Consider the following 14393-nt stretch of genomic DNA (forward strand, 5'->3'; position numbering starts at 1 on the left):
AACAGGAGGGCTGTTGAAAACTCCCCCAAATCTTCCGCAGCATTCCTACAGTTCAGTCCTCTGCAGAGTGATTGCCGTCCAAGTCCGCCTATTTCTGTGCCTTAGACTCGTGACTTCGCATAGGATCTCGCCCTTAGTCTGCCCCGCTTTCTGTCAGCAAGATAGCATTGTCTCGCCATGTTGACCTTATTTAGATTTTTTTCCCCTCCCCTCCTGCAAGAGCTTCTGATTGTGCAATGATTTTTTTCTCAAAAGGCTTCAGTCGGCTTACGCCCAGTGCATCAAGGAGCTAGAGACCAAAAAAGTCGAGATGCTCGTCTTGGAACAGCAGTGTGAAAACCAACAGAAAGAGCTGAACCAGGTAATTCCCGCTAGGAGTATTTCAGAAACTGACTTTAGAAAAATCTTTTCACAAACACAAGGCAGAAGACGATCTAGGCTCTGCTACCACTTTGAAGTTTGTTAGCGTTACTCATCCAGAGGTTGAGAAAGATGCTCTCTGTGAGAACCGTGTGCATGGAATATCTTCTTGCCGGTTGTTTTGCCAGGTACTGCAGCTGCTCTGAATGAGTCATCCTCCAGCTTCCTGTCTTGGGGGAACCCATCAGCCATGGAACCTTTGCAGGTTGCAAAGGATTCTGGGAGGCATTTTAGGGTGCAGCGCAGTTCACAGGAACTGCTTTTACACGAATGGACAATGAACGCTGGAATAAGGCCTACTCAAGAATGACAGCAGGTGTTGATAGACACAGTTAGACAGTCCATCTTCCAGAGATGTTCTTCTGCTGCTAATATGGGGTGATGAAATTGTAATGAAAATGCAGACTGTGTTCCACGTGGTGAGGATTCGCCTTTTGGCGTCCATGGTCGCTGTGAATGCAGAAGCGTGCATGATGGAAACGGGTTTCCGAACTGGAGTTATCAGTGATCTTTCCTCTGTCAGCCTTTCTTTACCCTGTGTTTTCCCCCTGCTGTCCCACTGGAGAGTGTTTGGAGGGTTTTTTAAAAAGTAAATACAGCTTGCTATAGCATTATAGCAGTCGCTATAGCATTACAGCAATTGCCTTTTTAAGAAACAATCATCCAGAAGCCCTTCAGGTATGCAGCATAGAAAATGAAGGACATGAGAGGTGGACAGAAAGATACCGTCCGGACCATTGAAACCCACAGCTTCCTGTCTGGATGGTGTGATCACACATTTGGACTGTGTTTTTCTCAACTATATCTGAGAAAAGCTGCTTTAGAAAAGAACGTACCGAAACCTGGGGAAGGCTGACTGGACCAGAATTATTTGCTTATTTACAGCCTGCCTTTCTTACGATCCTCCGGTTAGATGGCAAAACATAAAACCAACGCCATGAGCCACCCAATAAACAGTGCAGCAGCTCTATAGTTACAGAATTAGAAAGCAGTACGCACACAAACTAATCTAAGGCATAGCATACCATAAACCATGCAGGAGATGGACTACAGAGGTAGAAGAGAATGTGGTTAAAGCAAGATAAAGTTAAAGTAGGTAACGTCAAGTAAAGAAGCAAGATAAAAGTTAAAAGTAAGACAGCAAACCTTGCAATAGGCTATGTCCTTATAAAAACACCCTTCTAATCCGTTCCATTATATGATAGCCTTTATAAAGATGCCCTTCTGATCATTTCTGTTTTGCTCAGTCTGCGGAATTATAGAGATAGAATCATAGAGTTGGAAAGGACCTCCTGGGTCATCTAGTCCTACCCACGACACTATGCAGGACACGCACAACCCCATTGCTCATCCACTGTCACCTGCCACCCCCTTGAGCCTTCACAGAATCACCCTCTCCACCAGATGGCTATCCAGCCTCTGTTTAAAAATCTCCAAAGATGGAGAACCCACCACCTCCTAAGGAAGCCTGTTCCACTGAGAAACCACTGAGATGCCCTCCCCAAGGAAGCTGTTCGGCAAGGTGGGAACCTCAACAGAGAATACACAAGGTTGGGCAAGTTACCTGCCTTACCTACTAGCAGGGAGACATATTTGAAAGGTCCTGACCTGCATGGCCCAGGCTAGCCCAGTCTTATCAGTTTTCAGAAGCTAAGCAGAGTGAGAAACCCCTAAAATATTCTTCAGGCTTCAAGAAGCCCCAGAAGATCGTGCCCAATAGGGTTGGGATGCATAATTGTCTACACAGCCACCCAAGGCTCCTCTCCTTCCCATTCCTTCCAGGCCCATCATTGGCCATTTGGGGGGGGGGGGTGGACATGACCATATATGGTCAATATCACCCCATAAATGTTCATATATTTTAAAATATATAAAAAATTAATTAACTCCTACCCATTTGGGAAACCCTTCGGAGGCTATCAGGAAAGCCCAGGGTTTCAGGAAACCCTGGTTGAGAAAGTCCGCCTTACAGGGATTTTGTCAGGATTCCTAGAGCTGTGGATGGGAGACCACCAAGGAGGTCCAAGATCGCAGCACAGAGGCAGGCAATGGGAAACGTCCGATCATTGCTTTTGCCTAGAAGAACCTGCAAGGTCCCCATAAATTGGCCAAGACTAGACATTCTTTGACATACACACACACTCCTTTAAAGGGCTTTGCTCAGTTAAGCCAAGCTGTGTCAATGGTTCACAGCAGGACCGTTTATGCACTGGAGGTTTCATGCCAGGCTGGAGCTTTAGTCGTCACAGGTTGCACCACCTCTTCCAGCAACCACATGGGGGAGCATTTGGCCTGGTGCATCTCATCTGCCCTCGATTTGTGCTCCTGCACGAGAGCTGGGGCAGCGAAGTTCTTAGTACATAAACGGTCCAGGAGAGGCAGTATAGTAGTTGATGCAGTAGTTAGTTACAGCTTCTAATCTGGTGAGCTGTGTTTGATTCCCCACTCCTCCACATGCAGCCAGCTGGGTGACCTTGGGCAAGTCACAGCACTGATAGAGCTGTTCTGTCAGGGCTCTCTCAGCCTCCACCTACCCCGCCCCCACCCCAGGGTGCTTGTTTGGGGAAAGGAACGGAAGGTGATGGTAAGTCACTTTGAGACTCCTGATAGAGAAAAACGGGATATAAGAACCAACTCTTCTTCCTCAGTACCTTGAATTGTGTCCGGTAACTGACTAGTCACCCATGGAGTAAGTGCAGAATTGGGGTAATCTGCATACTCCACCTAGCTCCTCCCACAGCGATTGGATTATGCACTTTGATTGTACTTTTCCAACTGGATTTTCCTGTACAAAACAAGAAAATCTAAGGCATAATTAATGTGCATAATCTGACGTGTGCGGAATGAGCCCGACTAGAGACTTTGAGCAACAGCAGATTTATGTGGAGCCCATTATAACAGTCAAACACAACGTGGCATGAATGCTCTCCCACCCCTGCCTCCCAAAGCATGCATATAATACATCTCAATAGTGCTATTTCCAACACCTCAGTAACAATGAAAGGGCACGTTGTGAGTAAGTATAAAAATATCTGAAGAGATCAATAGAAAACTGTTAGGGGGCAGTTCCATTCCTGTTTTCTGTGTTAGCATCCAGAAGGATAATGCTGTTCTAAATGCTAGATTAATTTGTTGGGATCTCCCCCATTCTTACTGGGGAAAAGATTTTGAAAACTCCCAATCTTCCTTGTAATGCCGGGAGAGAACAGAACATGACCTTCAAGGCTATGTCCAGGGCCAGAGAACAACCCATTAAATGATTCCAGGAGCAAATGCTGCATTTATTTTGGTGCCGTTTTCCCTTTCAGCAGGCTTCCGAAAGTTATTTCGGATTGTTCCCGTTGCCAAAATAATGTCTCAGGCATCACATGCTGGCCAAACCTCATTTTATTTAATTTGTGGGGAGGGGGTTTTCCCTGTTATTTTTAGCGTACCTTTCTTACGGAGACTCTGGAGGTACAATCAATAGGATACAAAGAGAGTTAATAAACAACCTAACAAGGCTAGGATAGCAGAAATCTTGGGAGATTACTCACATATGCCCACAGAGAAATCCTACAGTTTCAAGTTCTTCTGGCAGGAGATCAGGAGAAAGCCCCATTGCTTTTTCCTCCGGTCTCATCACTGCAGGGACAGATGAACATCCTGAAATAGTTTTCATGTCAGGAAAACCCCTACATCCCAATACCTTGCAAGGTCACCCTTTTGTTCCTGGCTATAAGAAAAACGAGAGAAGAGGCTGGAAGGAGCAGAGGAGCATATGTAATAATTCATTCCTCATCAACAGTTACACCCTTTTAACTCAGAAAGGTGTAAGTCTACCTAGGAACGTGTGGGATTTGTTCTTTCCCCCAAATGAGAAGGTGCAGTATCCACATGGTCCCGCCAGTATCATCATGCAAGATGCAGTCAATTGGGGCAGCTCATCCCCTGGGTCTTGTATGAAGCCTTTGCTGGAGCCATAGGCTCTTGGCGCAGCGATTCTCAGCCACTCAGGAGCCAACTGTGACCCTCCAACATGTGCCTCTGAGGCTCTTCTGAGCACCATTCCCCAAAGTGGCACCCGCCACATGTCTTAGGGGAGAGGACCCAGCCCTTGCCATGAAAGGCTTGTGGTTGGCAGGTGGTTCCCACCGTGAAGGAGTTTCTGCTGGAGGAATGGAAATGCTGCAAGCCTCATGCCAGGGATGGAAGTGAGTGTGGCTCTTTTTGGCCTGGGTACCACTCTCTTAATATATGTCTTTTTTTGTTTTGTTTTCTGAGTACTAATAACAGTGTTTTACAAACCCCCCAATAAACTTGTCTGTGACCCACAAATGTGGTGTCTAATCACAATGAAGATGAGAAAGCTAATAACACATAGCCTGAAGGTGGATTTCTAACCCCTCAAATCACTTTTTATCCCAACTATTAATTTTAGTGTAAAATATTAGAAGTTGGTGGGCAATTTTATTCCCCCTCCTCCAAAATCCATTGCTGTGCAGCACCAAATGGAATGACAGAGGGGTTAAAGAAGGATTTCTCAACCAGGGTTGCATGAAACCTTATGGTTTCCTAAGTAGACGGGAGTTAATTATTTTTAATATATACTTTTTATATTTGTAAAACGTTTATTGGGTGATGTGATCATATATGGTCACGTTGACACCCCCCCATTCCCCAAATGGCCAATGATGGGCCTGGAAGGGGTGAAAAGGGGAGGGGCCTCAGGTGGGTGTGTCCACAGCTCTGCTTCCCAACCATATTCTGGACTTTCTCGAAGCTCGAAGAATGTTCCAGGGGTTTCTCAACAGTAAAAAAGTTGCCCCAGTAAAAAAGTTGCAGTCAGTTATTCTGAATCATAAGACATTCTGAAATCTCCTGGTTCTCGCTAATATGACCGGAAGGATCGGCCTGTTGGAACCAAAGAGGCTCAAAAGTCAGGGGGTAGGTGAGAAACGATACAATCTGAAACCGCCTCCCATTCTCTCTCTCTCTCTCTTTTTGGGCCATGTTTGCTGCAGATAAGGGACCTTCTTTATCAGGAAGCGCAGTCCCATCGCTCTGAGGTGGAAAGAATGAGGACAGAAATCTCTGACCTGACAGAAGAGCTTCATCAAAAAGAGATCACTATAGCAACTATCACGGAGAAAGCTGCTCTTCTGGAAAGGCAGTTACAAATGAAATTAGAGATAAAAGAGAAAATGTTAGGAAAACAACAGGTATGCAAACGGAATAAAAATCGGCACCGGTCAGTTGTTCGCCATGGAGGTTAGCGCCTGTTGAGGGCCAAGAACACGGTTATGTCACAAAACACGAGGGGAAACCAACCAGTCGAGGCGGAGAATAAGGCCGCTCGGTCTTCTGCTAGCATTACCGCCTCATACAGGAGCAAATAATCCAGACTTCACATTATTCCAGGCTGTAAACAGCTTTCCCGAATGCCCGTCTGCATTTCCCCCTAACTACGAGTCGGCTCCTAATGAGCGTTGCAGGCAAGGTAAAAGTCTTTGGCCACAGGGCCCGGAAACCTTAATAAACCATACAGGCCTTCCTGAATGGGAGCAGCTCAAATCGAATACCGAAAATTCCCCTCAGTTTTTAGCCCTCCCCTCCCCTTTGTAAAAGAAACGCTATTCAAAGAATACCTCAAGGAGAAAACGGAATCCTTTCTTCTCGGCATGGGCGGTTTTCCACGCAGGAGGCATTTTCGTACAGAGGGCAGCCGTGAAACACGGGATGGCTCACCTGTAGTGCTGATATTCTGCGGCAGCATGCTTGAGAGGCCTTCACGTGCATAATAAGGGCCCCGGCACGGGAGGGGGCGGGGCTGTGTCCGTGTGGTGTAACTGACCTCTGGCTGTAGGGGTGAATGTATAAAGGATGCAACCACCCGGGTGGGGATGACACATGCAAAAACTGGCACACACACGGAATTATTTATGCGTCTGTCAGATGGTCTCCGTTCCACCTTTCTTCTAAGAAGCTCAAAGCCCTTGTTGTCCTTCACGGGTCCGCCTCCGGTCCTGTCTACAGTCATGAGGACATGACTGTGAGGATTAAGACTGTGAGGAGAATCAGTTTATGCCAGGGGCGGCCAAACTGTTGTTCTCCAGATGTCCATAGACTACAATTCCCACGAGACCCTGCCAGCAGAGGCTCATGGGATTTGTAGTCCATGGGTTCCTGAGCAAGTGGTGATTCCCCAGGGCTGAGCAAGTGGCGATTCCCCATGGGAATTGTAGTTCATGGATTCCTGAGCAAATGGTGATTCCCCAGGGCTGTTTTGGGTCTGGAAAAGGGAACTGGGAAGCCTTCATCCCCTGCTCTGCGCACCTGGCTTGGAACCATGCTCACCTGAGAATCATGTTCTGAACTGCCAGATTATTCTGTTAGTAGGACCCATGAAAAACACATGGAGGGCATGAGGACTTTGTAAAAGGTGACTAGGCCCTCAGGACGCATATGTCATTCCCCACTTCTTCACTTGATCCTCCCAACAGCCCCGCAAGGTTTGGTTAGGAGGAGAGACTCTCACCAGCTCAAGTCACTCAATGAGATTCGTGCAGGAGTAAGGATTAGAATGTGGACAATGATCCTCTAGGCCTTCCTGTCCTCTACTATTCCCCAGAGTCCATTTAAGCTCACACCGACTGCTTCCGTGTCTCAATCCAGCCACCTCATTCTCTGTCATCCCCTTCTTTTGCCCTCCATCGCTCCCAGAATTAGGCTCTTCTGCAGGGAGTCCTTCCTTCTCATGAGGTGGCCAAAGTATTTGGGTTTCAGGAGCAGAGTTACACCCTGCTAAGACCATGGCTCTCAGGGCGTAAATTTGCTTCAGATCACAATTAATGCTTATATAGGTCCTATAGTGCTTGGACGGCAACAGCAAACAACAAAAGAAGGAGGGGAAAGTCTCGTCTGTGCATCCGTTGCTTTCCCTATCTCCTGATACTGGGACCTTCCCTGATGAGAAGCTTCAAGCTTCTGAGATGGAAGATATCGTGTAAATCCTTTCCGCTTTATCATTTTACGCCGAATGATTTACAGCTCTTTAGAAACTTTGAGATATACCGACAAAGAGCTTGATTTTGACACAAGGAGTTGGTTGGTTAGAATTGTGTACTCCAGAGCAGCGGTCCGCAACCTTCCGGCTGCCACGGACCACTGCTGCTGAGTAAGGGGAGAGGGCAGTCCGGGGCCCTGCGCAGGCGCGGCAGCCCAGTTTGCATCCAGTGGGGGCACAAACGCGCATGCATGGGAGTCCGCGCGTGCGCGTTTGCACCGCCGGCATGCCGCCGACCGCAGCTCCCTCTCTCCGCCCCTCCAGGCCGCCAGCAAATGGGCCGCCGAATCAGACTATTAGCTTGTGGCCCAGCAAGCTTCTCTTCCCCCTCCTCCTGCAGCAAGAAGCTTGCCGGACTGCAAGCTAATTGGCTGCTTCGGCAGCTGATTTCCTCGCGGCCTGGCGAGCTTCTCACTGCAGGGGGGGCGGGAAGAGGGAGCCGCGGCCCGGCACTCACCAGTGTTCCAGAGAATAAAACAATCCCATTCTCATTTCTATTTCGACAAGTCTAACAAGGCCTCCAGTTACAGATACGCAGGAAATCTCTGATCACCTTCGCTCTTGGCCCTCTGCCCCAAATCTCAAATTCTAGGGCTGACAGCTTGTTTTGTTGTGGTTTTCTTCCCCAATTCAGCCCTTCACACCAATAATACTTTGTTTTTATGTTTCCACCGTTCAAACAGTCACATCATTACTTTTTGGGTTTTATTATCCTAGAAGTGGAAGAGAGTGCTTTAGCCCATACTGATCTGTCCTCTTGAAGAAGAGAGGCCGGCTCGGCATATGATCTATAATCCTTCATAGGTGTTGATAAAGCTTTGGGCAACGCGTACACATTTGTGTTTCGAAACACGTTGCTGGATAAAAGCACAGCTGATCAGATAAAGTGCAAGAATCTGCAAAACAAAATTTTACCTGAAAACTTTTTATTTTTTTTTGTAATGGCTAGGATAACTCGCACAGCTCTCCCACTCCTGGAGTGAACAAAGAATCATAGAATCATAGATTTACAGAATCATAGAGTTGGAAGGGACCTCATGGGTCATCTAGTCCAACCCCCTGCACTATGCAGGACACTCACATCCCAATCGCTCATCTACTGTAACCTACCTTCACAGAATCAGCCTCTTTGTCAGATGGCTATCTAGCCTCTGTTTAAAGATTTCCAAAAAGCAAGGTCTTTTGCACCCATTGGCCGAATCATTTAGGATGGACGCTTCAGATGTAAAGTCAACAGGATCAAATCAGGTCCAGGAATTGAGTGATAACAATGCACTGTGAAAGAGCTGGTCTCAGTTTATTTTTTTCAACTCTGCCTGCATAGCTATTACGTTAGACGTTTCATTGCATTAGGTGATAAATGCATCAGTAAATCCGGTCCCTATTTTTTATCCCGTCTTTGGGAAACTTTGAGAGCCTCTCTATGTAACAAACAACAATAATAATACTACAGCTTTTATTGACATATAATAAATTATAATAATTGGTTTAGTGGCTAAAAACAGCAGCCTCTAATCTGGAGAGCCAAGTTTGATTCCCCACTCCTCCATTTACAGCCAGCTGGGTGGCCTTGAGCTAGTTACAGTCCTGTTAAAGCTGTTCTCACAGAGAAGTCCTATCAGAGCTGTCTCAGCCTCACCTCCCTCATAGGGTATCCGTTGTAGGGAGAGGAAGGGAAGGCGACTAAGCCACTTTGAGACTCCTTCAGGTAGTGAAAAGTGGGGTATAAAAACAACAACAACAACAATAATAATAATAAACTTTACATTTATAAATTGGCTCAGGGAAGGTAACAACAAAATGAAACATACAAATAGCATAATTTACATAGTTAAAACAAATGTATACATTTACATTCGGTTATTAAAAGCCTTACCGAGGGGGGGTTAGTTTATATTAGGTGAATCAGTATTTTGTGAGCAGGATTCTTAGGCAGGGAGGCCAGTGTTTCTACGATGCTGATTCCAGGCTTCAGTGAACAACAAAAGAGGGGACAAAATAACTCGGCCTTCTATCCTACATGATAAGTGACACAGGAGAATGCATTCCTGTAGAAGAGAAGCCAGGGGAAAGGTACAGGAAAGAGTTTCTTAAAAATCCCTTTGTGAAAACACTATTGCCAACATCCACTCTGCTGTGCTTGTGGGATGCTTTGTTCTGGTATGTCACCTTTCAGTCCAAGGTGATCAAAAAAGGTAAAGGTAAAGGTATCCCCTGTGCAAGCACCAAGTCATGTCTGACCCTTGGGGTGACGCCCTCCAGCGTTTTCATGGCAGACTCAATACGGGGTGGTTGCAGGCATCCATATTTTCATGGGGGGGGGAGTCCTTTTTTTAAAAATCTAATAGAACACGACATCTTCCTTTCCTTAGTGGACTGCTAAGCTTTTCACTTGTGATCTGGACATTAGCAGTCCAGCATGGTAGCTCCAGTGGACATTTAATAAAGGGAAAGAGCGTATTCGTGCAATTGTCCCTTAACGCTTGTGGGCCTGCTTCCTCTGTTGAAATGACAGGCCTCCTTACACCTCTTGCGTAATGAGGCTCCTCGTTAGCTCCTGCAAGAACATTTCGCATGTGCCCCGTTCCCAGTCATGTTCACTTATACAATCGATCATCCGGGAAACTTGGTGCCCATAACTGGGCACAGGACGGCTGGCTAAGATTATAAAACAGATACAAGAGTCTGTAAACATGATTTGTAAAACATTATTTTACAAAAGATCGTCCACCTTTGGCCGTCGATTTTTTTCGCCTTCTGTTTTGGAAAGCGGCATTAGAGCTGGATTTCAGTCCCTAAATTCACACAGGAGATGTTATTTGCTGTGATTCTTCTAATGAGTTTCTTCCTGCCACAGTCAAGAGCCAACATAATGTAATGGTTAAGAGAAAAGCGGCATATAAGAACCAACTCTTCTTCTTCTTCTTCAGTAATATCTGGGCTCTCTCAGCCTTCCCTCCCTCACAGGGTGTCTGTTGTGGGGAGAGGAAAGGGAAGGCGACTGTAAGCCGCTTTGAGACTCCTTTGGGTAGAGAAAAGCCGCATATAAGAACTAATTCTTCTTCTTCTTCAGTAATATCAGGGCTCTCTCAGCCTCACCCACCTCACAGGGTGTCCGTTGTGGGGAGAAGAAAGGGAAAGTAAATATAAGCCGCTTTGAGACTCCTTCGGGTAGAGAAAAGCGGCATATAAGAACTAATACTTCTTCTTCTTCACTAATATCAGGGCTCTGTCAGCCTCACCTCCCTCACAGGGTGTCTGTTGTGGGGAGAGGAATGGGAAGGCGACTGTAAGCCGCTTTGAGGCTCCTTCGGGTAGAGAAAAGTAGCATATAAGAACCAACTCTTCTTCTTCTATGTCTAACTCTTTTCACCGGGAGAAAAAAAAGCCTGTGCTTAATCCTGTCCCATCTGAACCAATAGGCTTTTGACTGGGTTGTCCCCCATTTGCTTAAGGGCAACGGTCACTTTTCTTTTTAAAATTAGAGCTAGGAATTTCCTTCCTTCCCCCCCCCAAAAAAAAAAAGACATTCTGTCTTCAGCATGAGTACACTGTAATTCTACAGAGACAGATTTTTGAAAGAAGAATGTAGTAATGATTTCAGCATTTTTCTACATTTCCCTTTGGCAAAAAAAAAAAAAGGAACTTGAGGGAGTACCGTAATGAAAATATTTACAAGTCTGGCGGCAAAGGATTTCTTTTATGCCTCTTTAAGCCTTCCAAGGCAAGAAAATTCAAATGCACTGAATGATTAAAAAAAAAAAATCCCTGCCAAGAAGCAGCCGCTGCCTTGAATGCAGGGTTCATTGAGCATTTGTAAGATGATGTTTTCATATTACGTCGGCTATTATTCCTTCTACCCCATTTATCTTCTTTGCTATTTCTAGAAGCCGTTCCACCGGCGTTATCATTGACTATAAATGCTCTCTGATTACATATGGTAAATAAGTAGCAAAATGTTGCTTTGCGCCTGTTTCCTTTGCCGAAGTGCATGAATTCAATTACGGCGACGTTGTAAATAAACGCATTTCTTTTTTTTTTTTTCCGATTTCCTTCGCCAGATGATAGATTTGTATGCGAAAGAACACAAGGCCTATTCAGATGCCGCTCGTACGCCGGCGCGCCAAGATGAAAGTTTACGCAACGAACTCATTCAGTTGACAGAGGACACCGAAGCTTCTTTCCTGGTGGATCCTGCTACCTACGTCAGAAGGAATGGTGCCAACCGCCCTGCCATTAAAATGCAAGAAAAGGAAGAGAGGTACTCGGTGGAGGGGCAAATAACTGTACTTTGGTATCCTCTGCTTTCGAACGTCTTCAGTTGGGTGTAGTGCTTAGGAGAGCAGACTTCTAACCTGGTTTCCTGCTTCTAACCCACATACAACCAGCTGGGTGACCTTGGCCTCGCCACAGCGCTTATAAAGCTTTTCCGACCGAGCAGTGATATCAGGGCTTTCTCAGCCTCACCCACAGGGTGTCTGTTGTGGGGAGAGGAAAGAGAAGGTGACTATAAGCCCCTTTGAGTCTCCTTTGGGTAGAGAAAAGCGGCATATAAGAACCAACTCTTCTTCTTTTTCTTCAGTAATCTCAGGGCTCTCTCAGCCTCGCCTCCCTCACAGGATGTCTGTTGTGGGGAGAGGAAGGGAATGCAAATGTAAGCCATTTTGAGACTCCTTCGGGTAGAGAAAAGTGGGATATAAGAGCCAACTCCTCCTCCTCCTCCTCCTCCTCCTCCTCTTCTTCTTCTTCTTCTTCTTCTTCTTCTTCTTCTTCTTCTTCTTCTTCTTCTTCTTCTTCTTCTTCTTCTTCTTCTTCATGGCAAGTGGCAAGGGATTTGCTTGCTACAGAACAACTCTGCCATATAAAACTGAGAATCATAGACCTCTAGAGTTGGAAAGGGTCATGTTAGTCATCTAGTCCTATTTATGCTAAATATACATCTCCCCCTGCAGGACACCCTTTATATTTCTCTCAGTTATGCATACTGGATCTCCCAGATCCCAGTCCAACAATCTAACCACGATATCACCCTGGCTCATCTTGGGTAAACATTTAGCAATGCATGTAATATTTCACTGCTGGACCTTTTCTTAGTATATAGAGATTCCGAAACACTTGATTGTAAAAAGAGATGCCAGATAATATGTAGAGTATCGGATGTGTGGAGTTACGGTAGAGAGCAGCAAGGCATATATGGCTTAATGCCTTTGGACGTCTTCTTCACTGTACTTCCTGTGAGGCTGAGTATTCCGACTGAGTTTGACCTCTGGCTGCTTTTATACAATGACACTTCAGGGCACTGTAGTTTATTGTAGGCTCGCTCCAGTCCTGCCGCTGCAATTACCTCAATTACAGCAGGAGGCAAACCAATGAAGCCGAGCTTCGCTCCCATCCTTCATACATTAACGTGAGGAAGCAGGCCATTCCGTAATAGTCGGGGAAGGATCGTAATGGGTTTCATGACCTGAAAGAAAATGCCGCTTTGATGGGAACTGATCAGCTACCGACCTCCGTGGAGGAAGAAAAAAAAGATGGGTTGGCCTAATAAACGGTTCTCCTTGAATGCTCTTCTTTGGAAAAGGTGAATGTAGAGAGAGGAGGGGAGTGGAAATCTGACTCTCCGTGCACTGATCCTGCCCATTGCATTGTTATCTTCGTCAGAATTCTGTCAGGATTCTTCATGCAGACAATCTGTGTTACAGTTTTTCTTCTGTGTTGTCCAAATACAGTGCAGCTAGGGTTACCAGTTCCATACTTCCGGGATGGGATCCCCCACCTCCATGATCTAGGAATCCCCTCCAGTGTCTGTACTATTTACCAGAGAGATTTGGGGAAATTCCTAGAGTGACATCATTTCCTGGTCAGCTGCTATTTCCCCATAAATATCCCAGGGGTTGTGGGTGGAGACTCAACAACCCTGAGTGCAGTCCTAAGCAGAGTTATGCCTTTCCAGTCCCATTGATTTCAGTGAGAAGGATGTGACTGTGCTTAGGTTTGCATGGTAGATATTTAGATGACTAGCACAATAGCCCATTGTAATTTAAAATATAACAGGCGCTAGCCTTCTCTGCAAGAGCCTCTTGTGGCGCAGAGTGGTAAGGCAGCAGGCATGCAGTCTGAAAGCTCTGACCATGAGGCCGGGAGTTCAATCCCAGCAGCCGGCTCAAGGTTGACTCAGCCTTCTATCTTTCCGAGGTTGGTAAAATGAGCATCCATTGGCTGCCTTTCCTCTCACAGTCAATCAAGTGGAGCGGCCTCAACCAATCGCCTGGTGGAAGAGCTCCATCTTGTAGGCCCTGCAGAACCCTGAGAGTTCCGAGAGGGCCCGCAGCTCTTCCAGATAGGGGCCAGGACCGTAAAGGCCCTGGCCCTGGTCGAGGCCAAGCACACTTCTTGTGGGCCCAGGACCATCAGCAGATTCATACCCGCAGAACGGAGTGCTCTGCGGGGGGCATAAGGAGGTAAGGGGTCCTTCAGGTAAATAGGGCCCAAGCCACATATAGCCTTAAAAAACCAGAACCTTGAACTTGATCCGGAAACAGTCGGCAACCAATGCAATTTGAGAATTTAAATCTCGATATATGAAATACCTGTTGCTTCTCACTTTAGGGCATCCTACTTGGATTTTTAAAATAATAATACATTTCCTTACATCTGCAGTGGGCCAGCCTTCTATGAAGATGTTGCAGAAAGCTTAGCACAGGGGGAGTCAAACTGCAGCCCTCCAGATGCCCATGCACTACAATTCCCATGAGTCCCTGACGTGACCTGGCTTATCTCAGTGTTTGGAATAGCTTAATCATTCTTTAAGCAGTTTTAGTCAAACTGCGGCCCTCCAGATGTCCATGGACTACAATTCCCATGAGCCCCTGCCAGTGAATGCTGGCAGGGGCTCATGGGAATTATAGTCCAAGGACATCTGACGGGC

General features: G+C 46.2%; 1 protein-coding gene across 3 annotated transcripts in view; it reads left to right on the forward strand.

The window, feature by feature from the left end:
- Positions 1-14393, forward strand: part of DEUP1 (deuterosome assembly protein 1) — a 71760-nt gene that overhangs the window by 44224 nt on the left and 13143 nt on the right. For 2 of the 3 annotated variants that reach the window (XM_077341433.1, XM_077341435.1), the window contains 3 exons: positions 256-361; positions 5424-5621; positions 11527-11726. In XM_077341433.1, the coding sequence (XP_077197548.1) occupies positions 256-361; positions 5424-5621; positions 11527-11726 (504 nt within the window). The remainder of the gene's footprint in view (positions 1-255; positions 362-5423; positions 5622-11526; positions 11727-14393) is intronic. The other variant, XM_077341434.1, reaches the window with a different exon arrangement.

This window comes from Paroedura picta, chromosome 6 (assembly GCF_049243985.1).
Source record: "Paroedura picta isolate Pp20150507F chromosome 6, Ppicta_v3.0, whole genome shotgun sequence".
Taxonomy (NCBI): Eukaryota; Metazoa; Chordata; class Lepidosauria; order Squamata; family Gekkonidae; genus Paroedura; species Paroedura picta.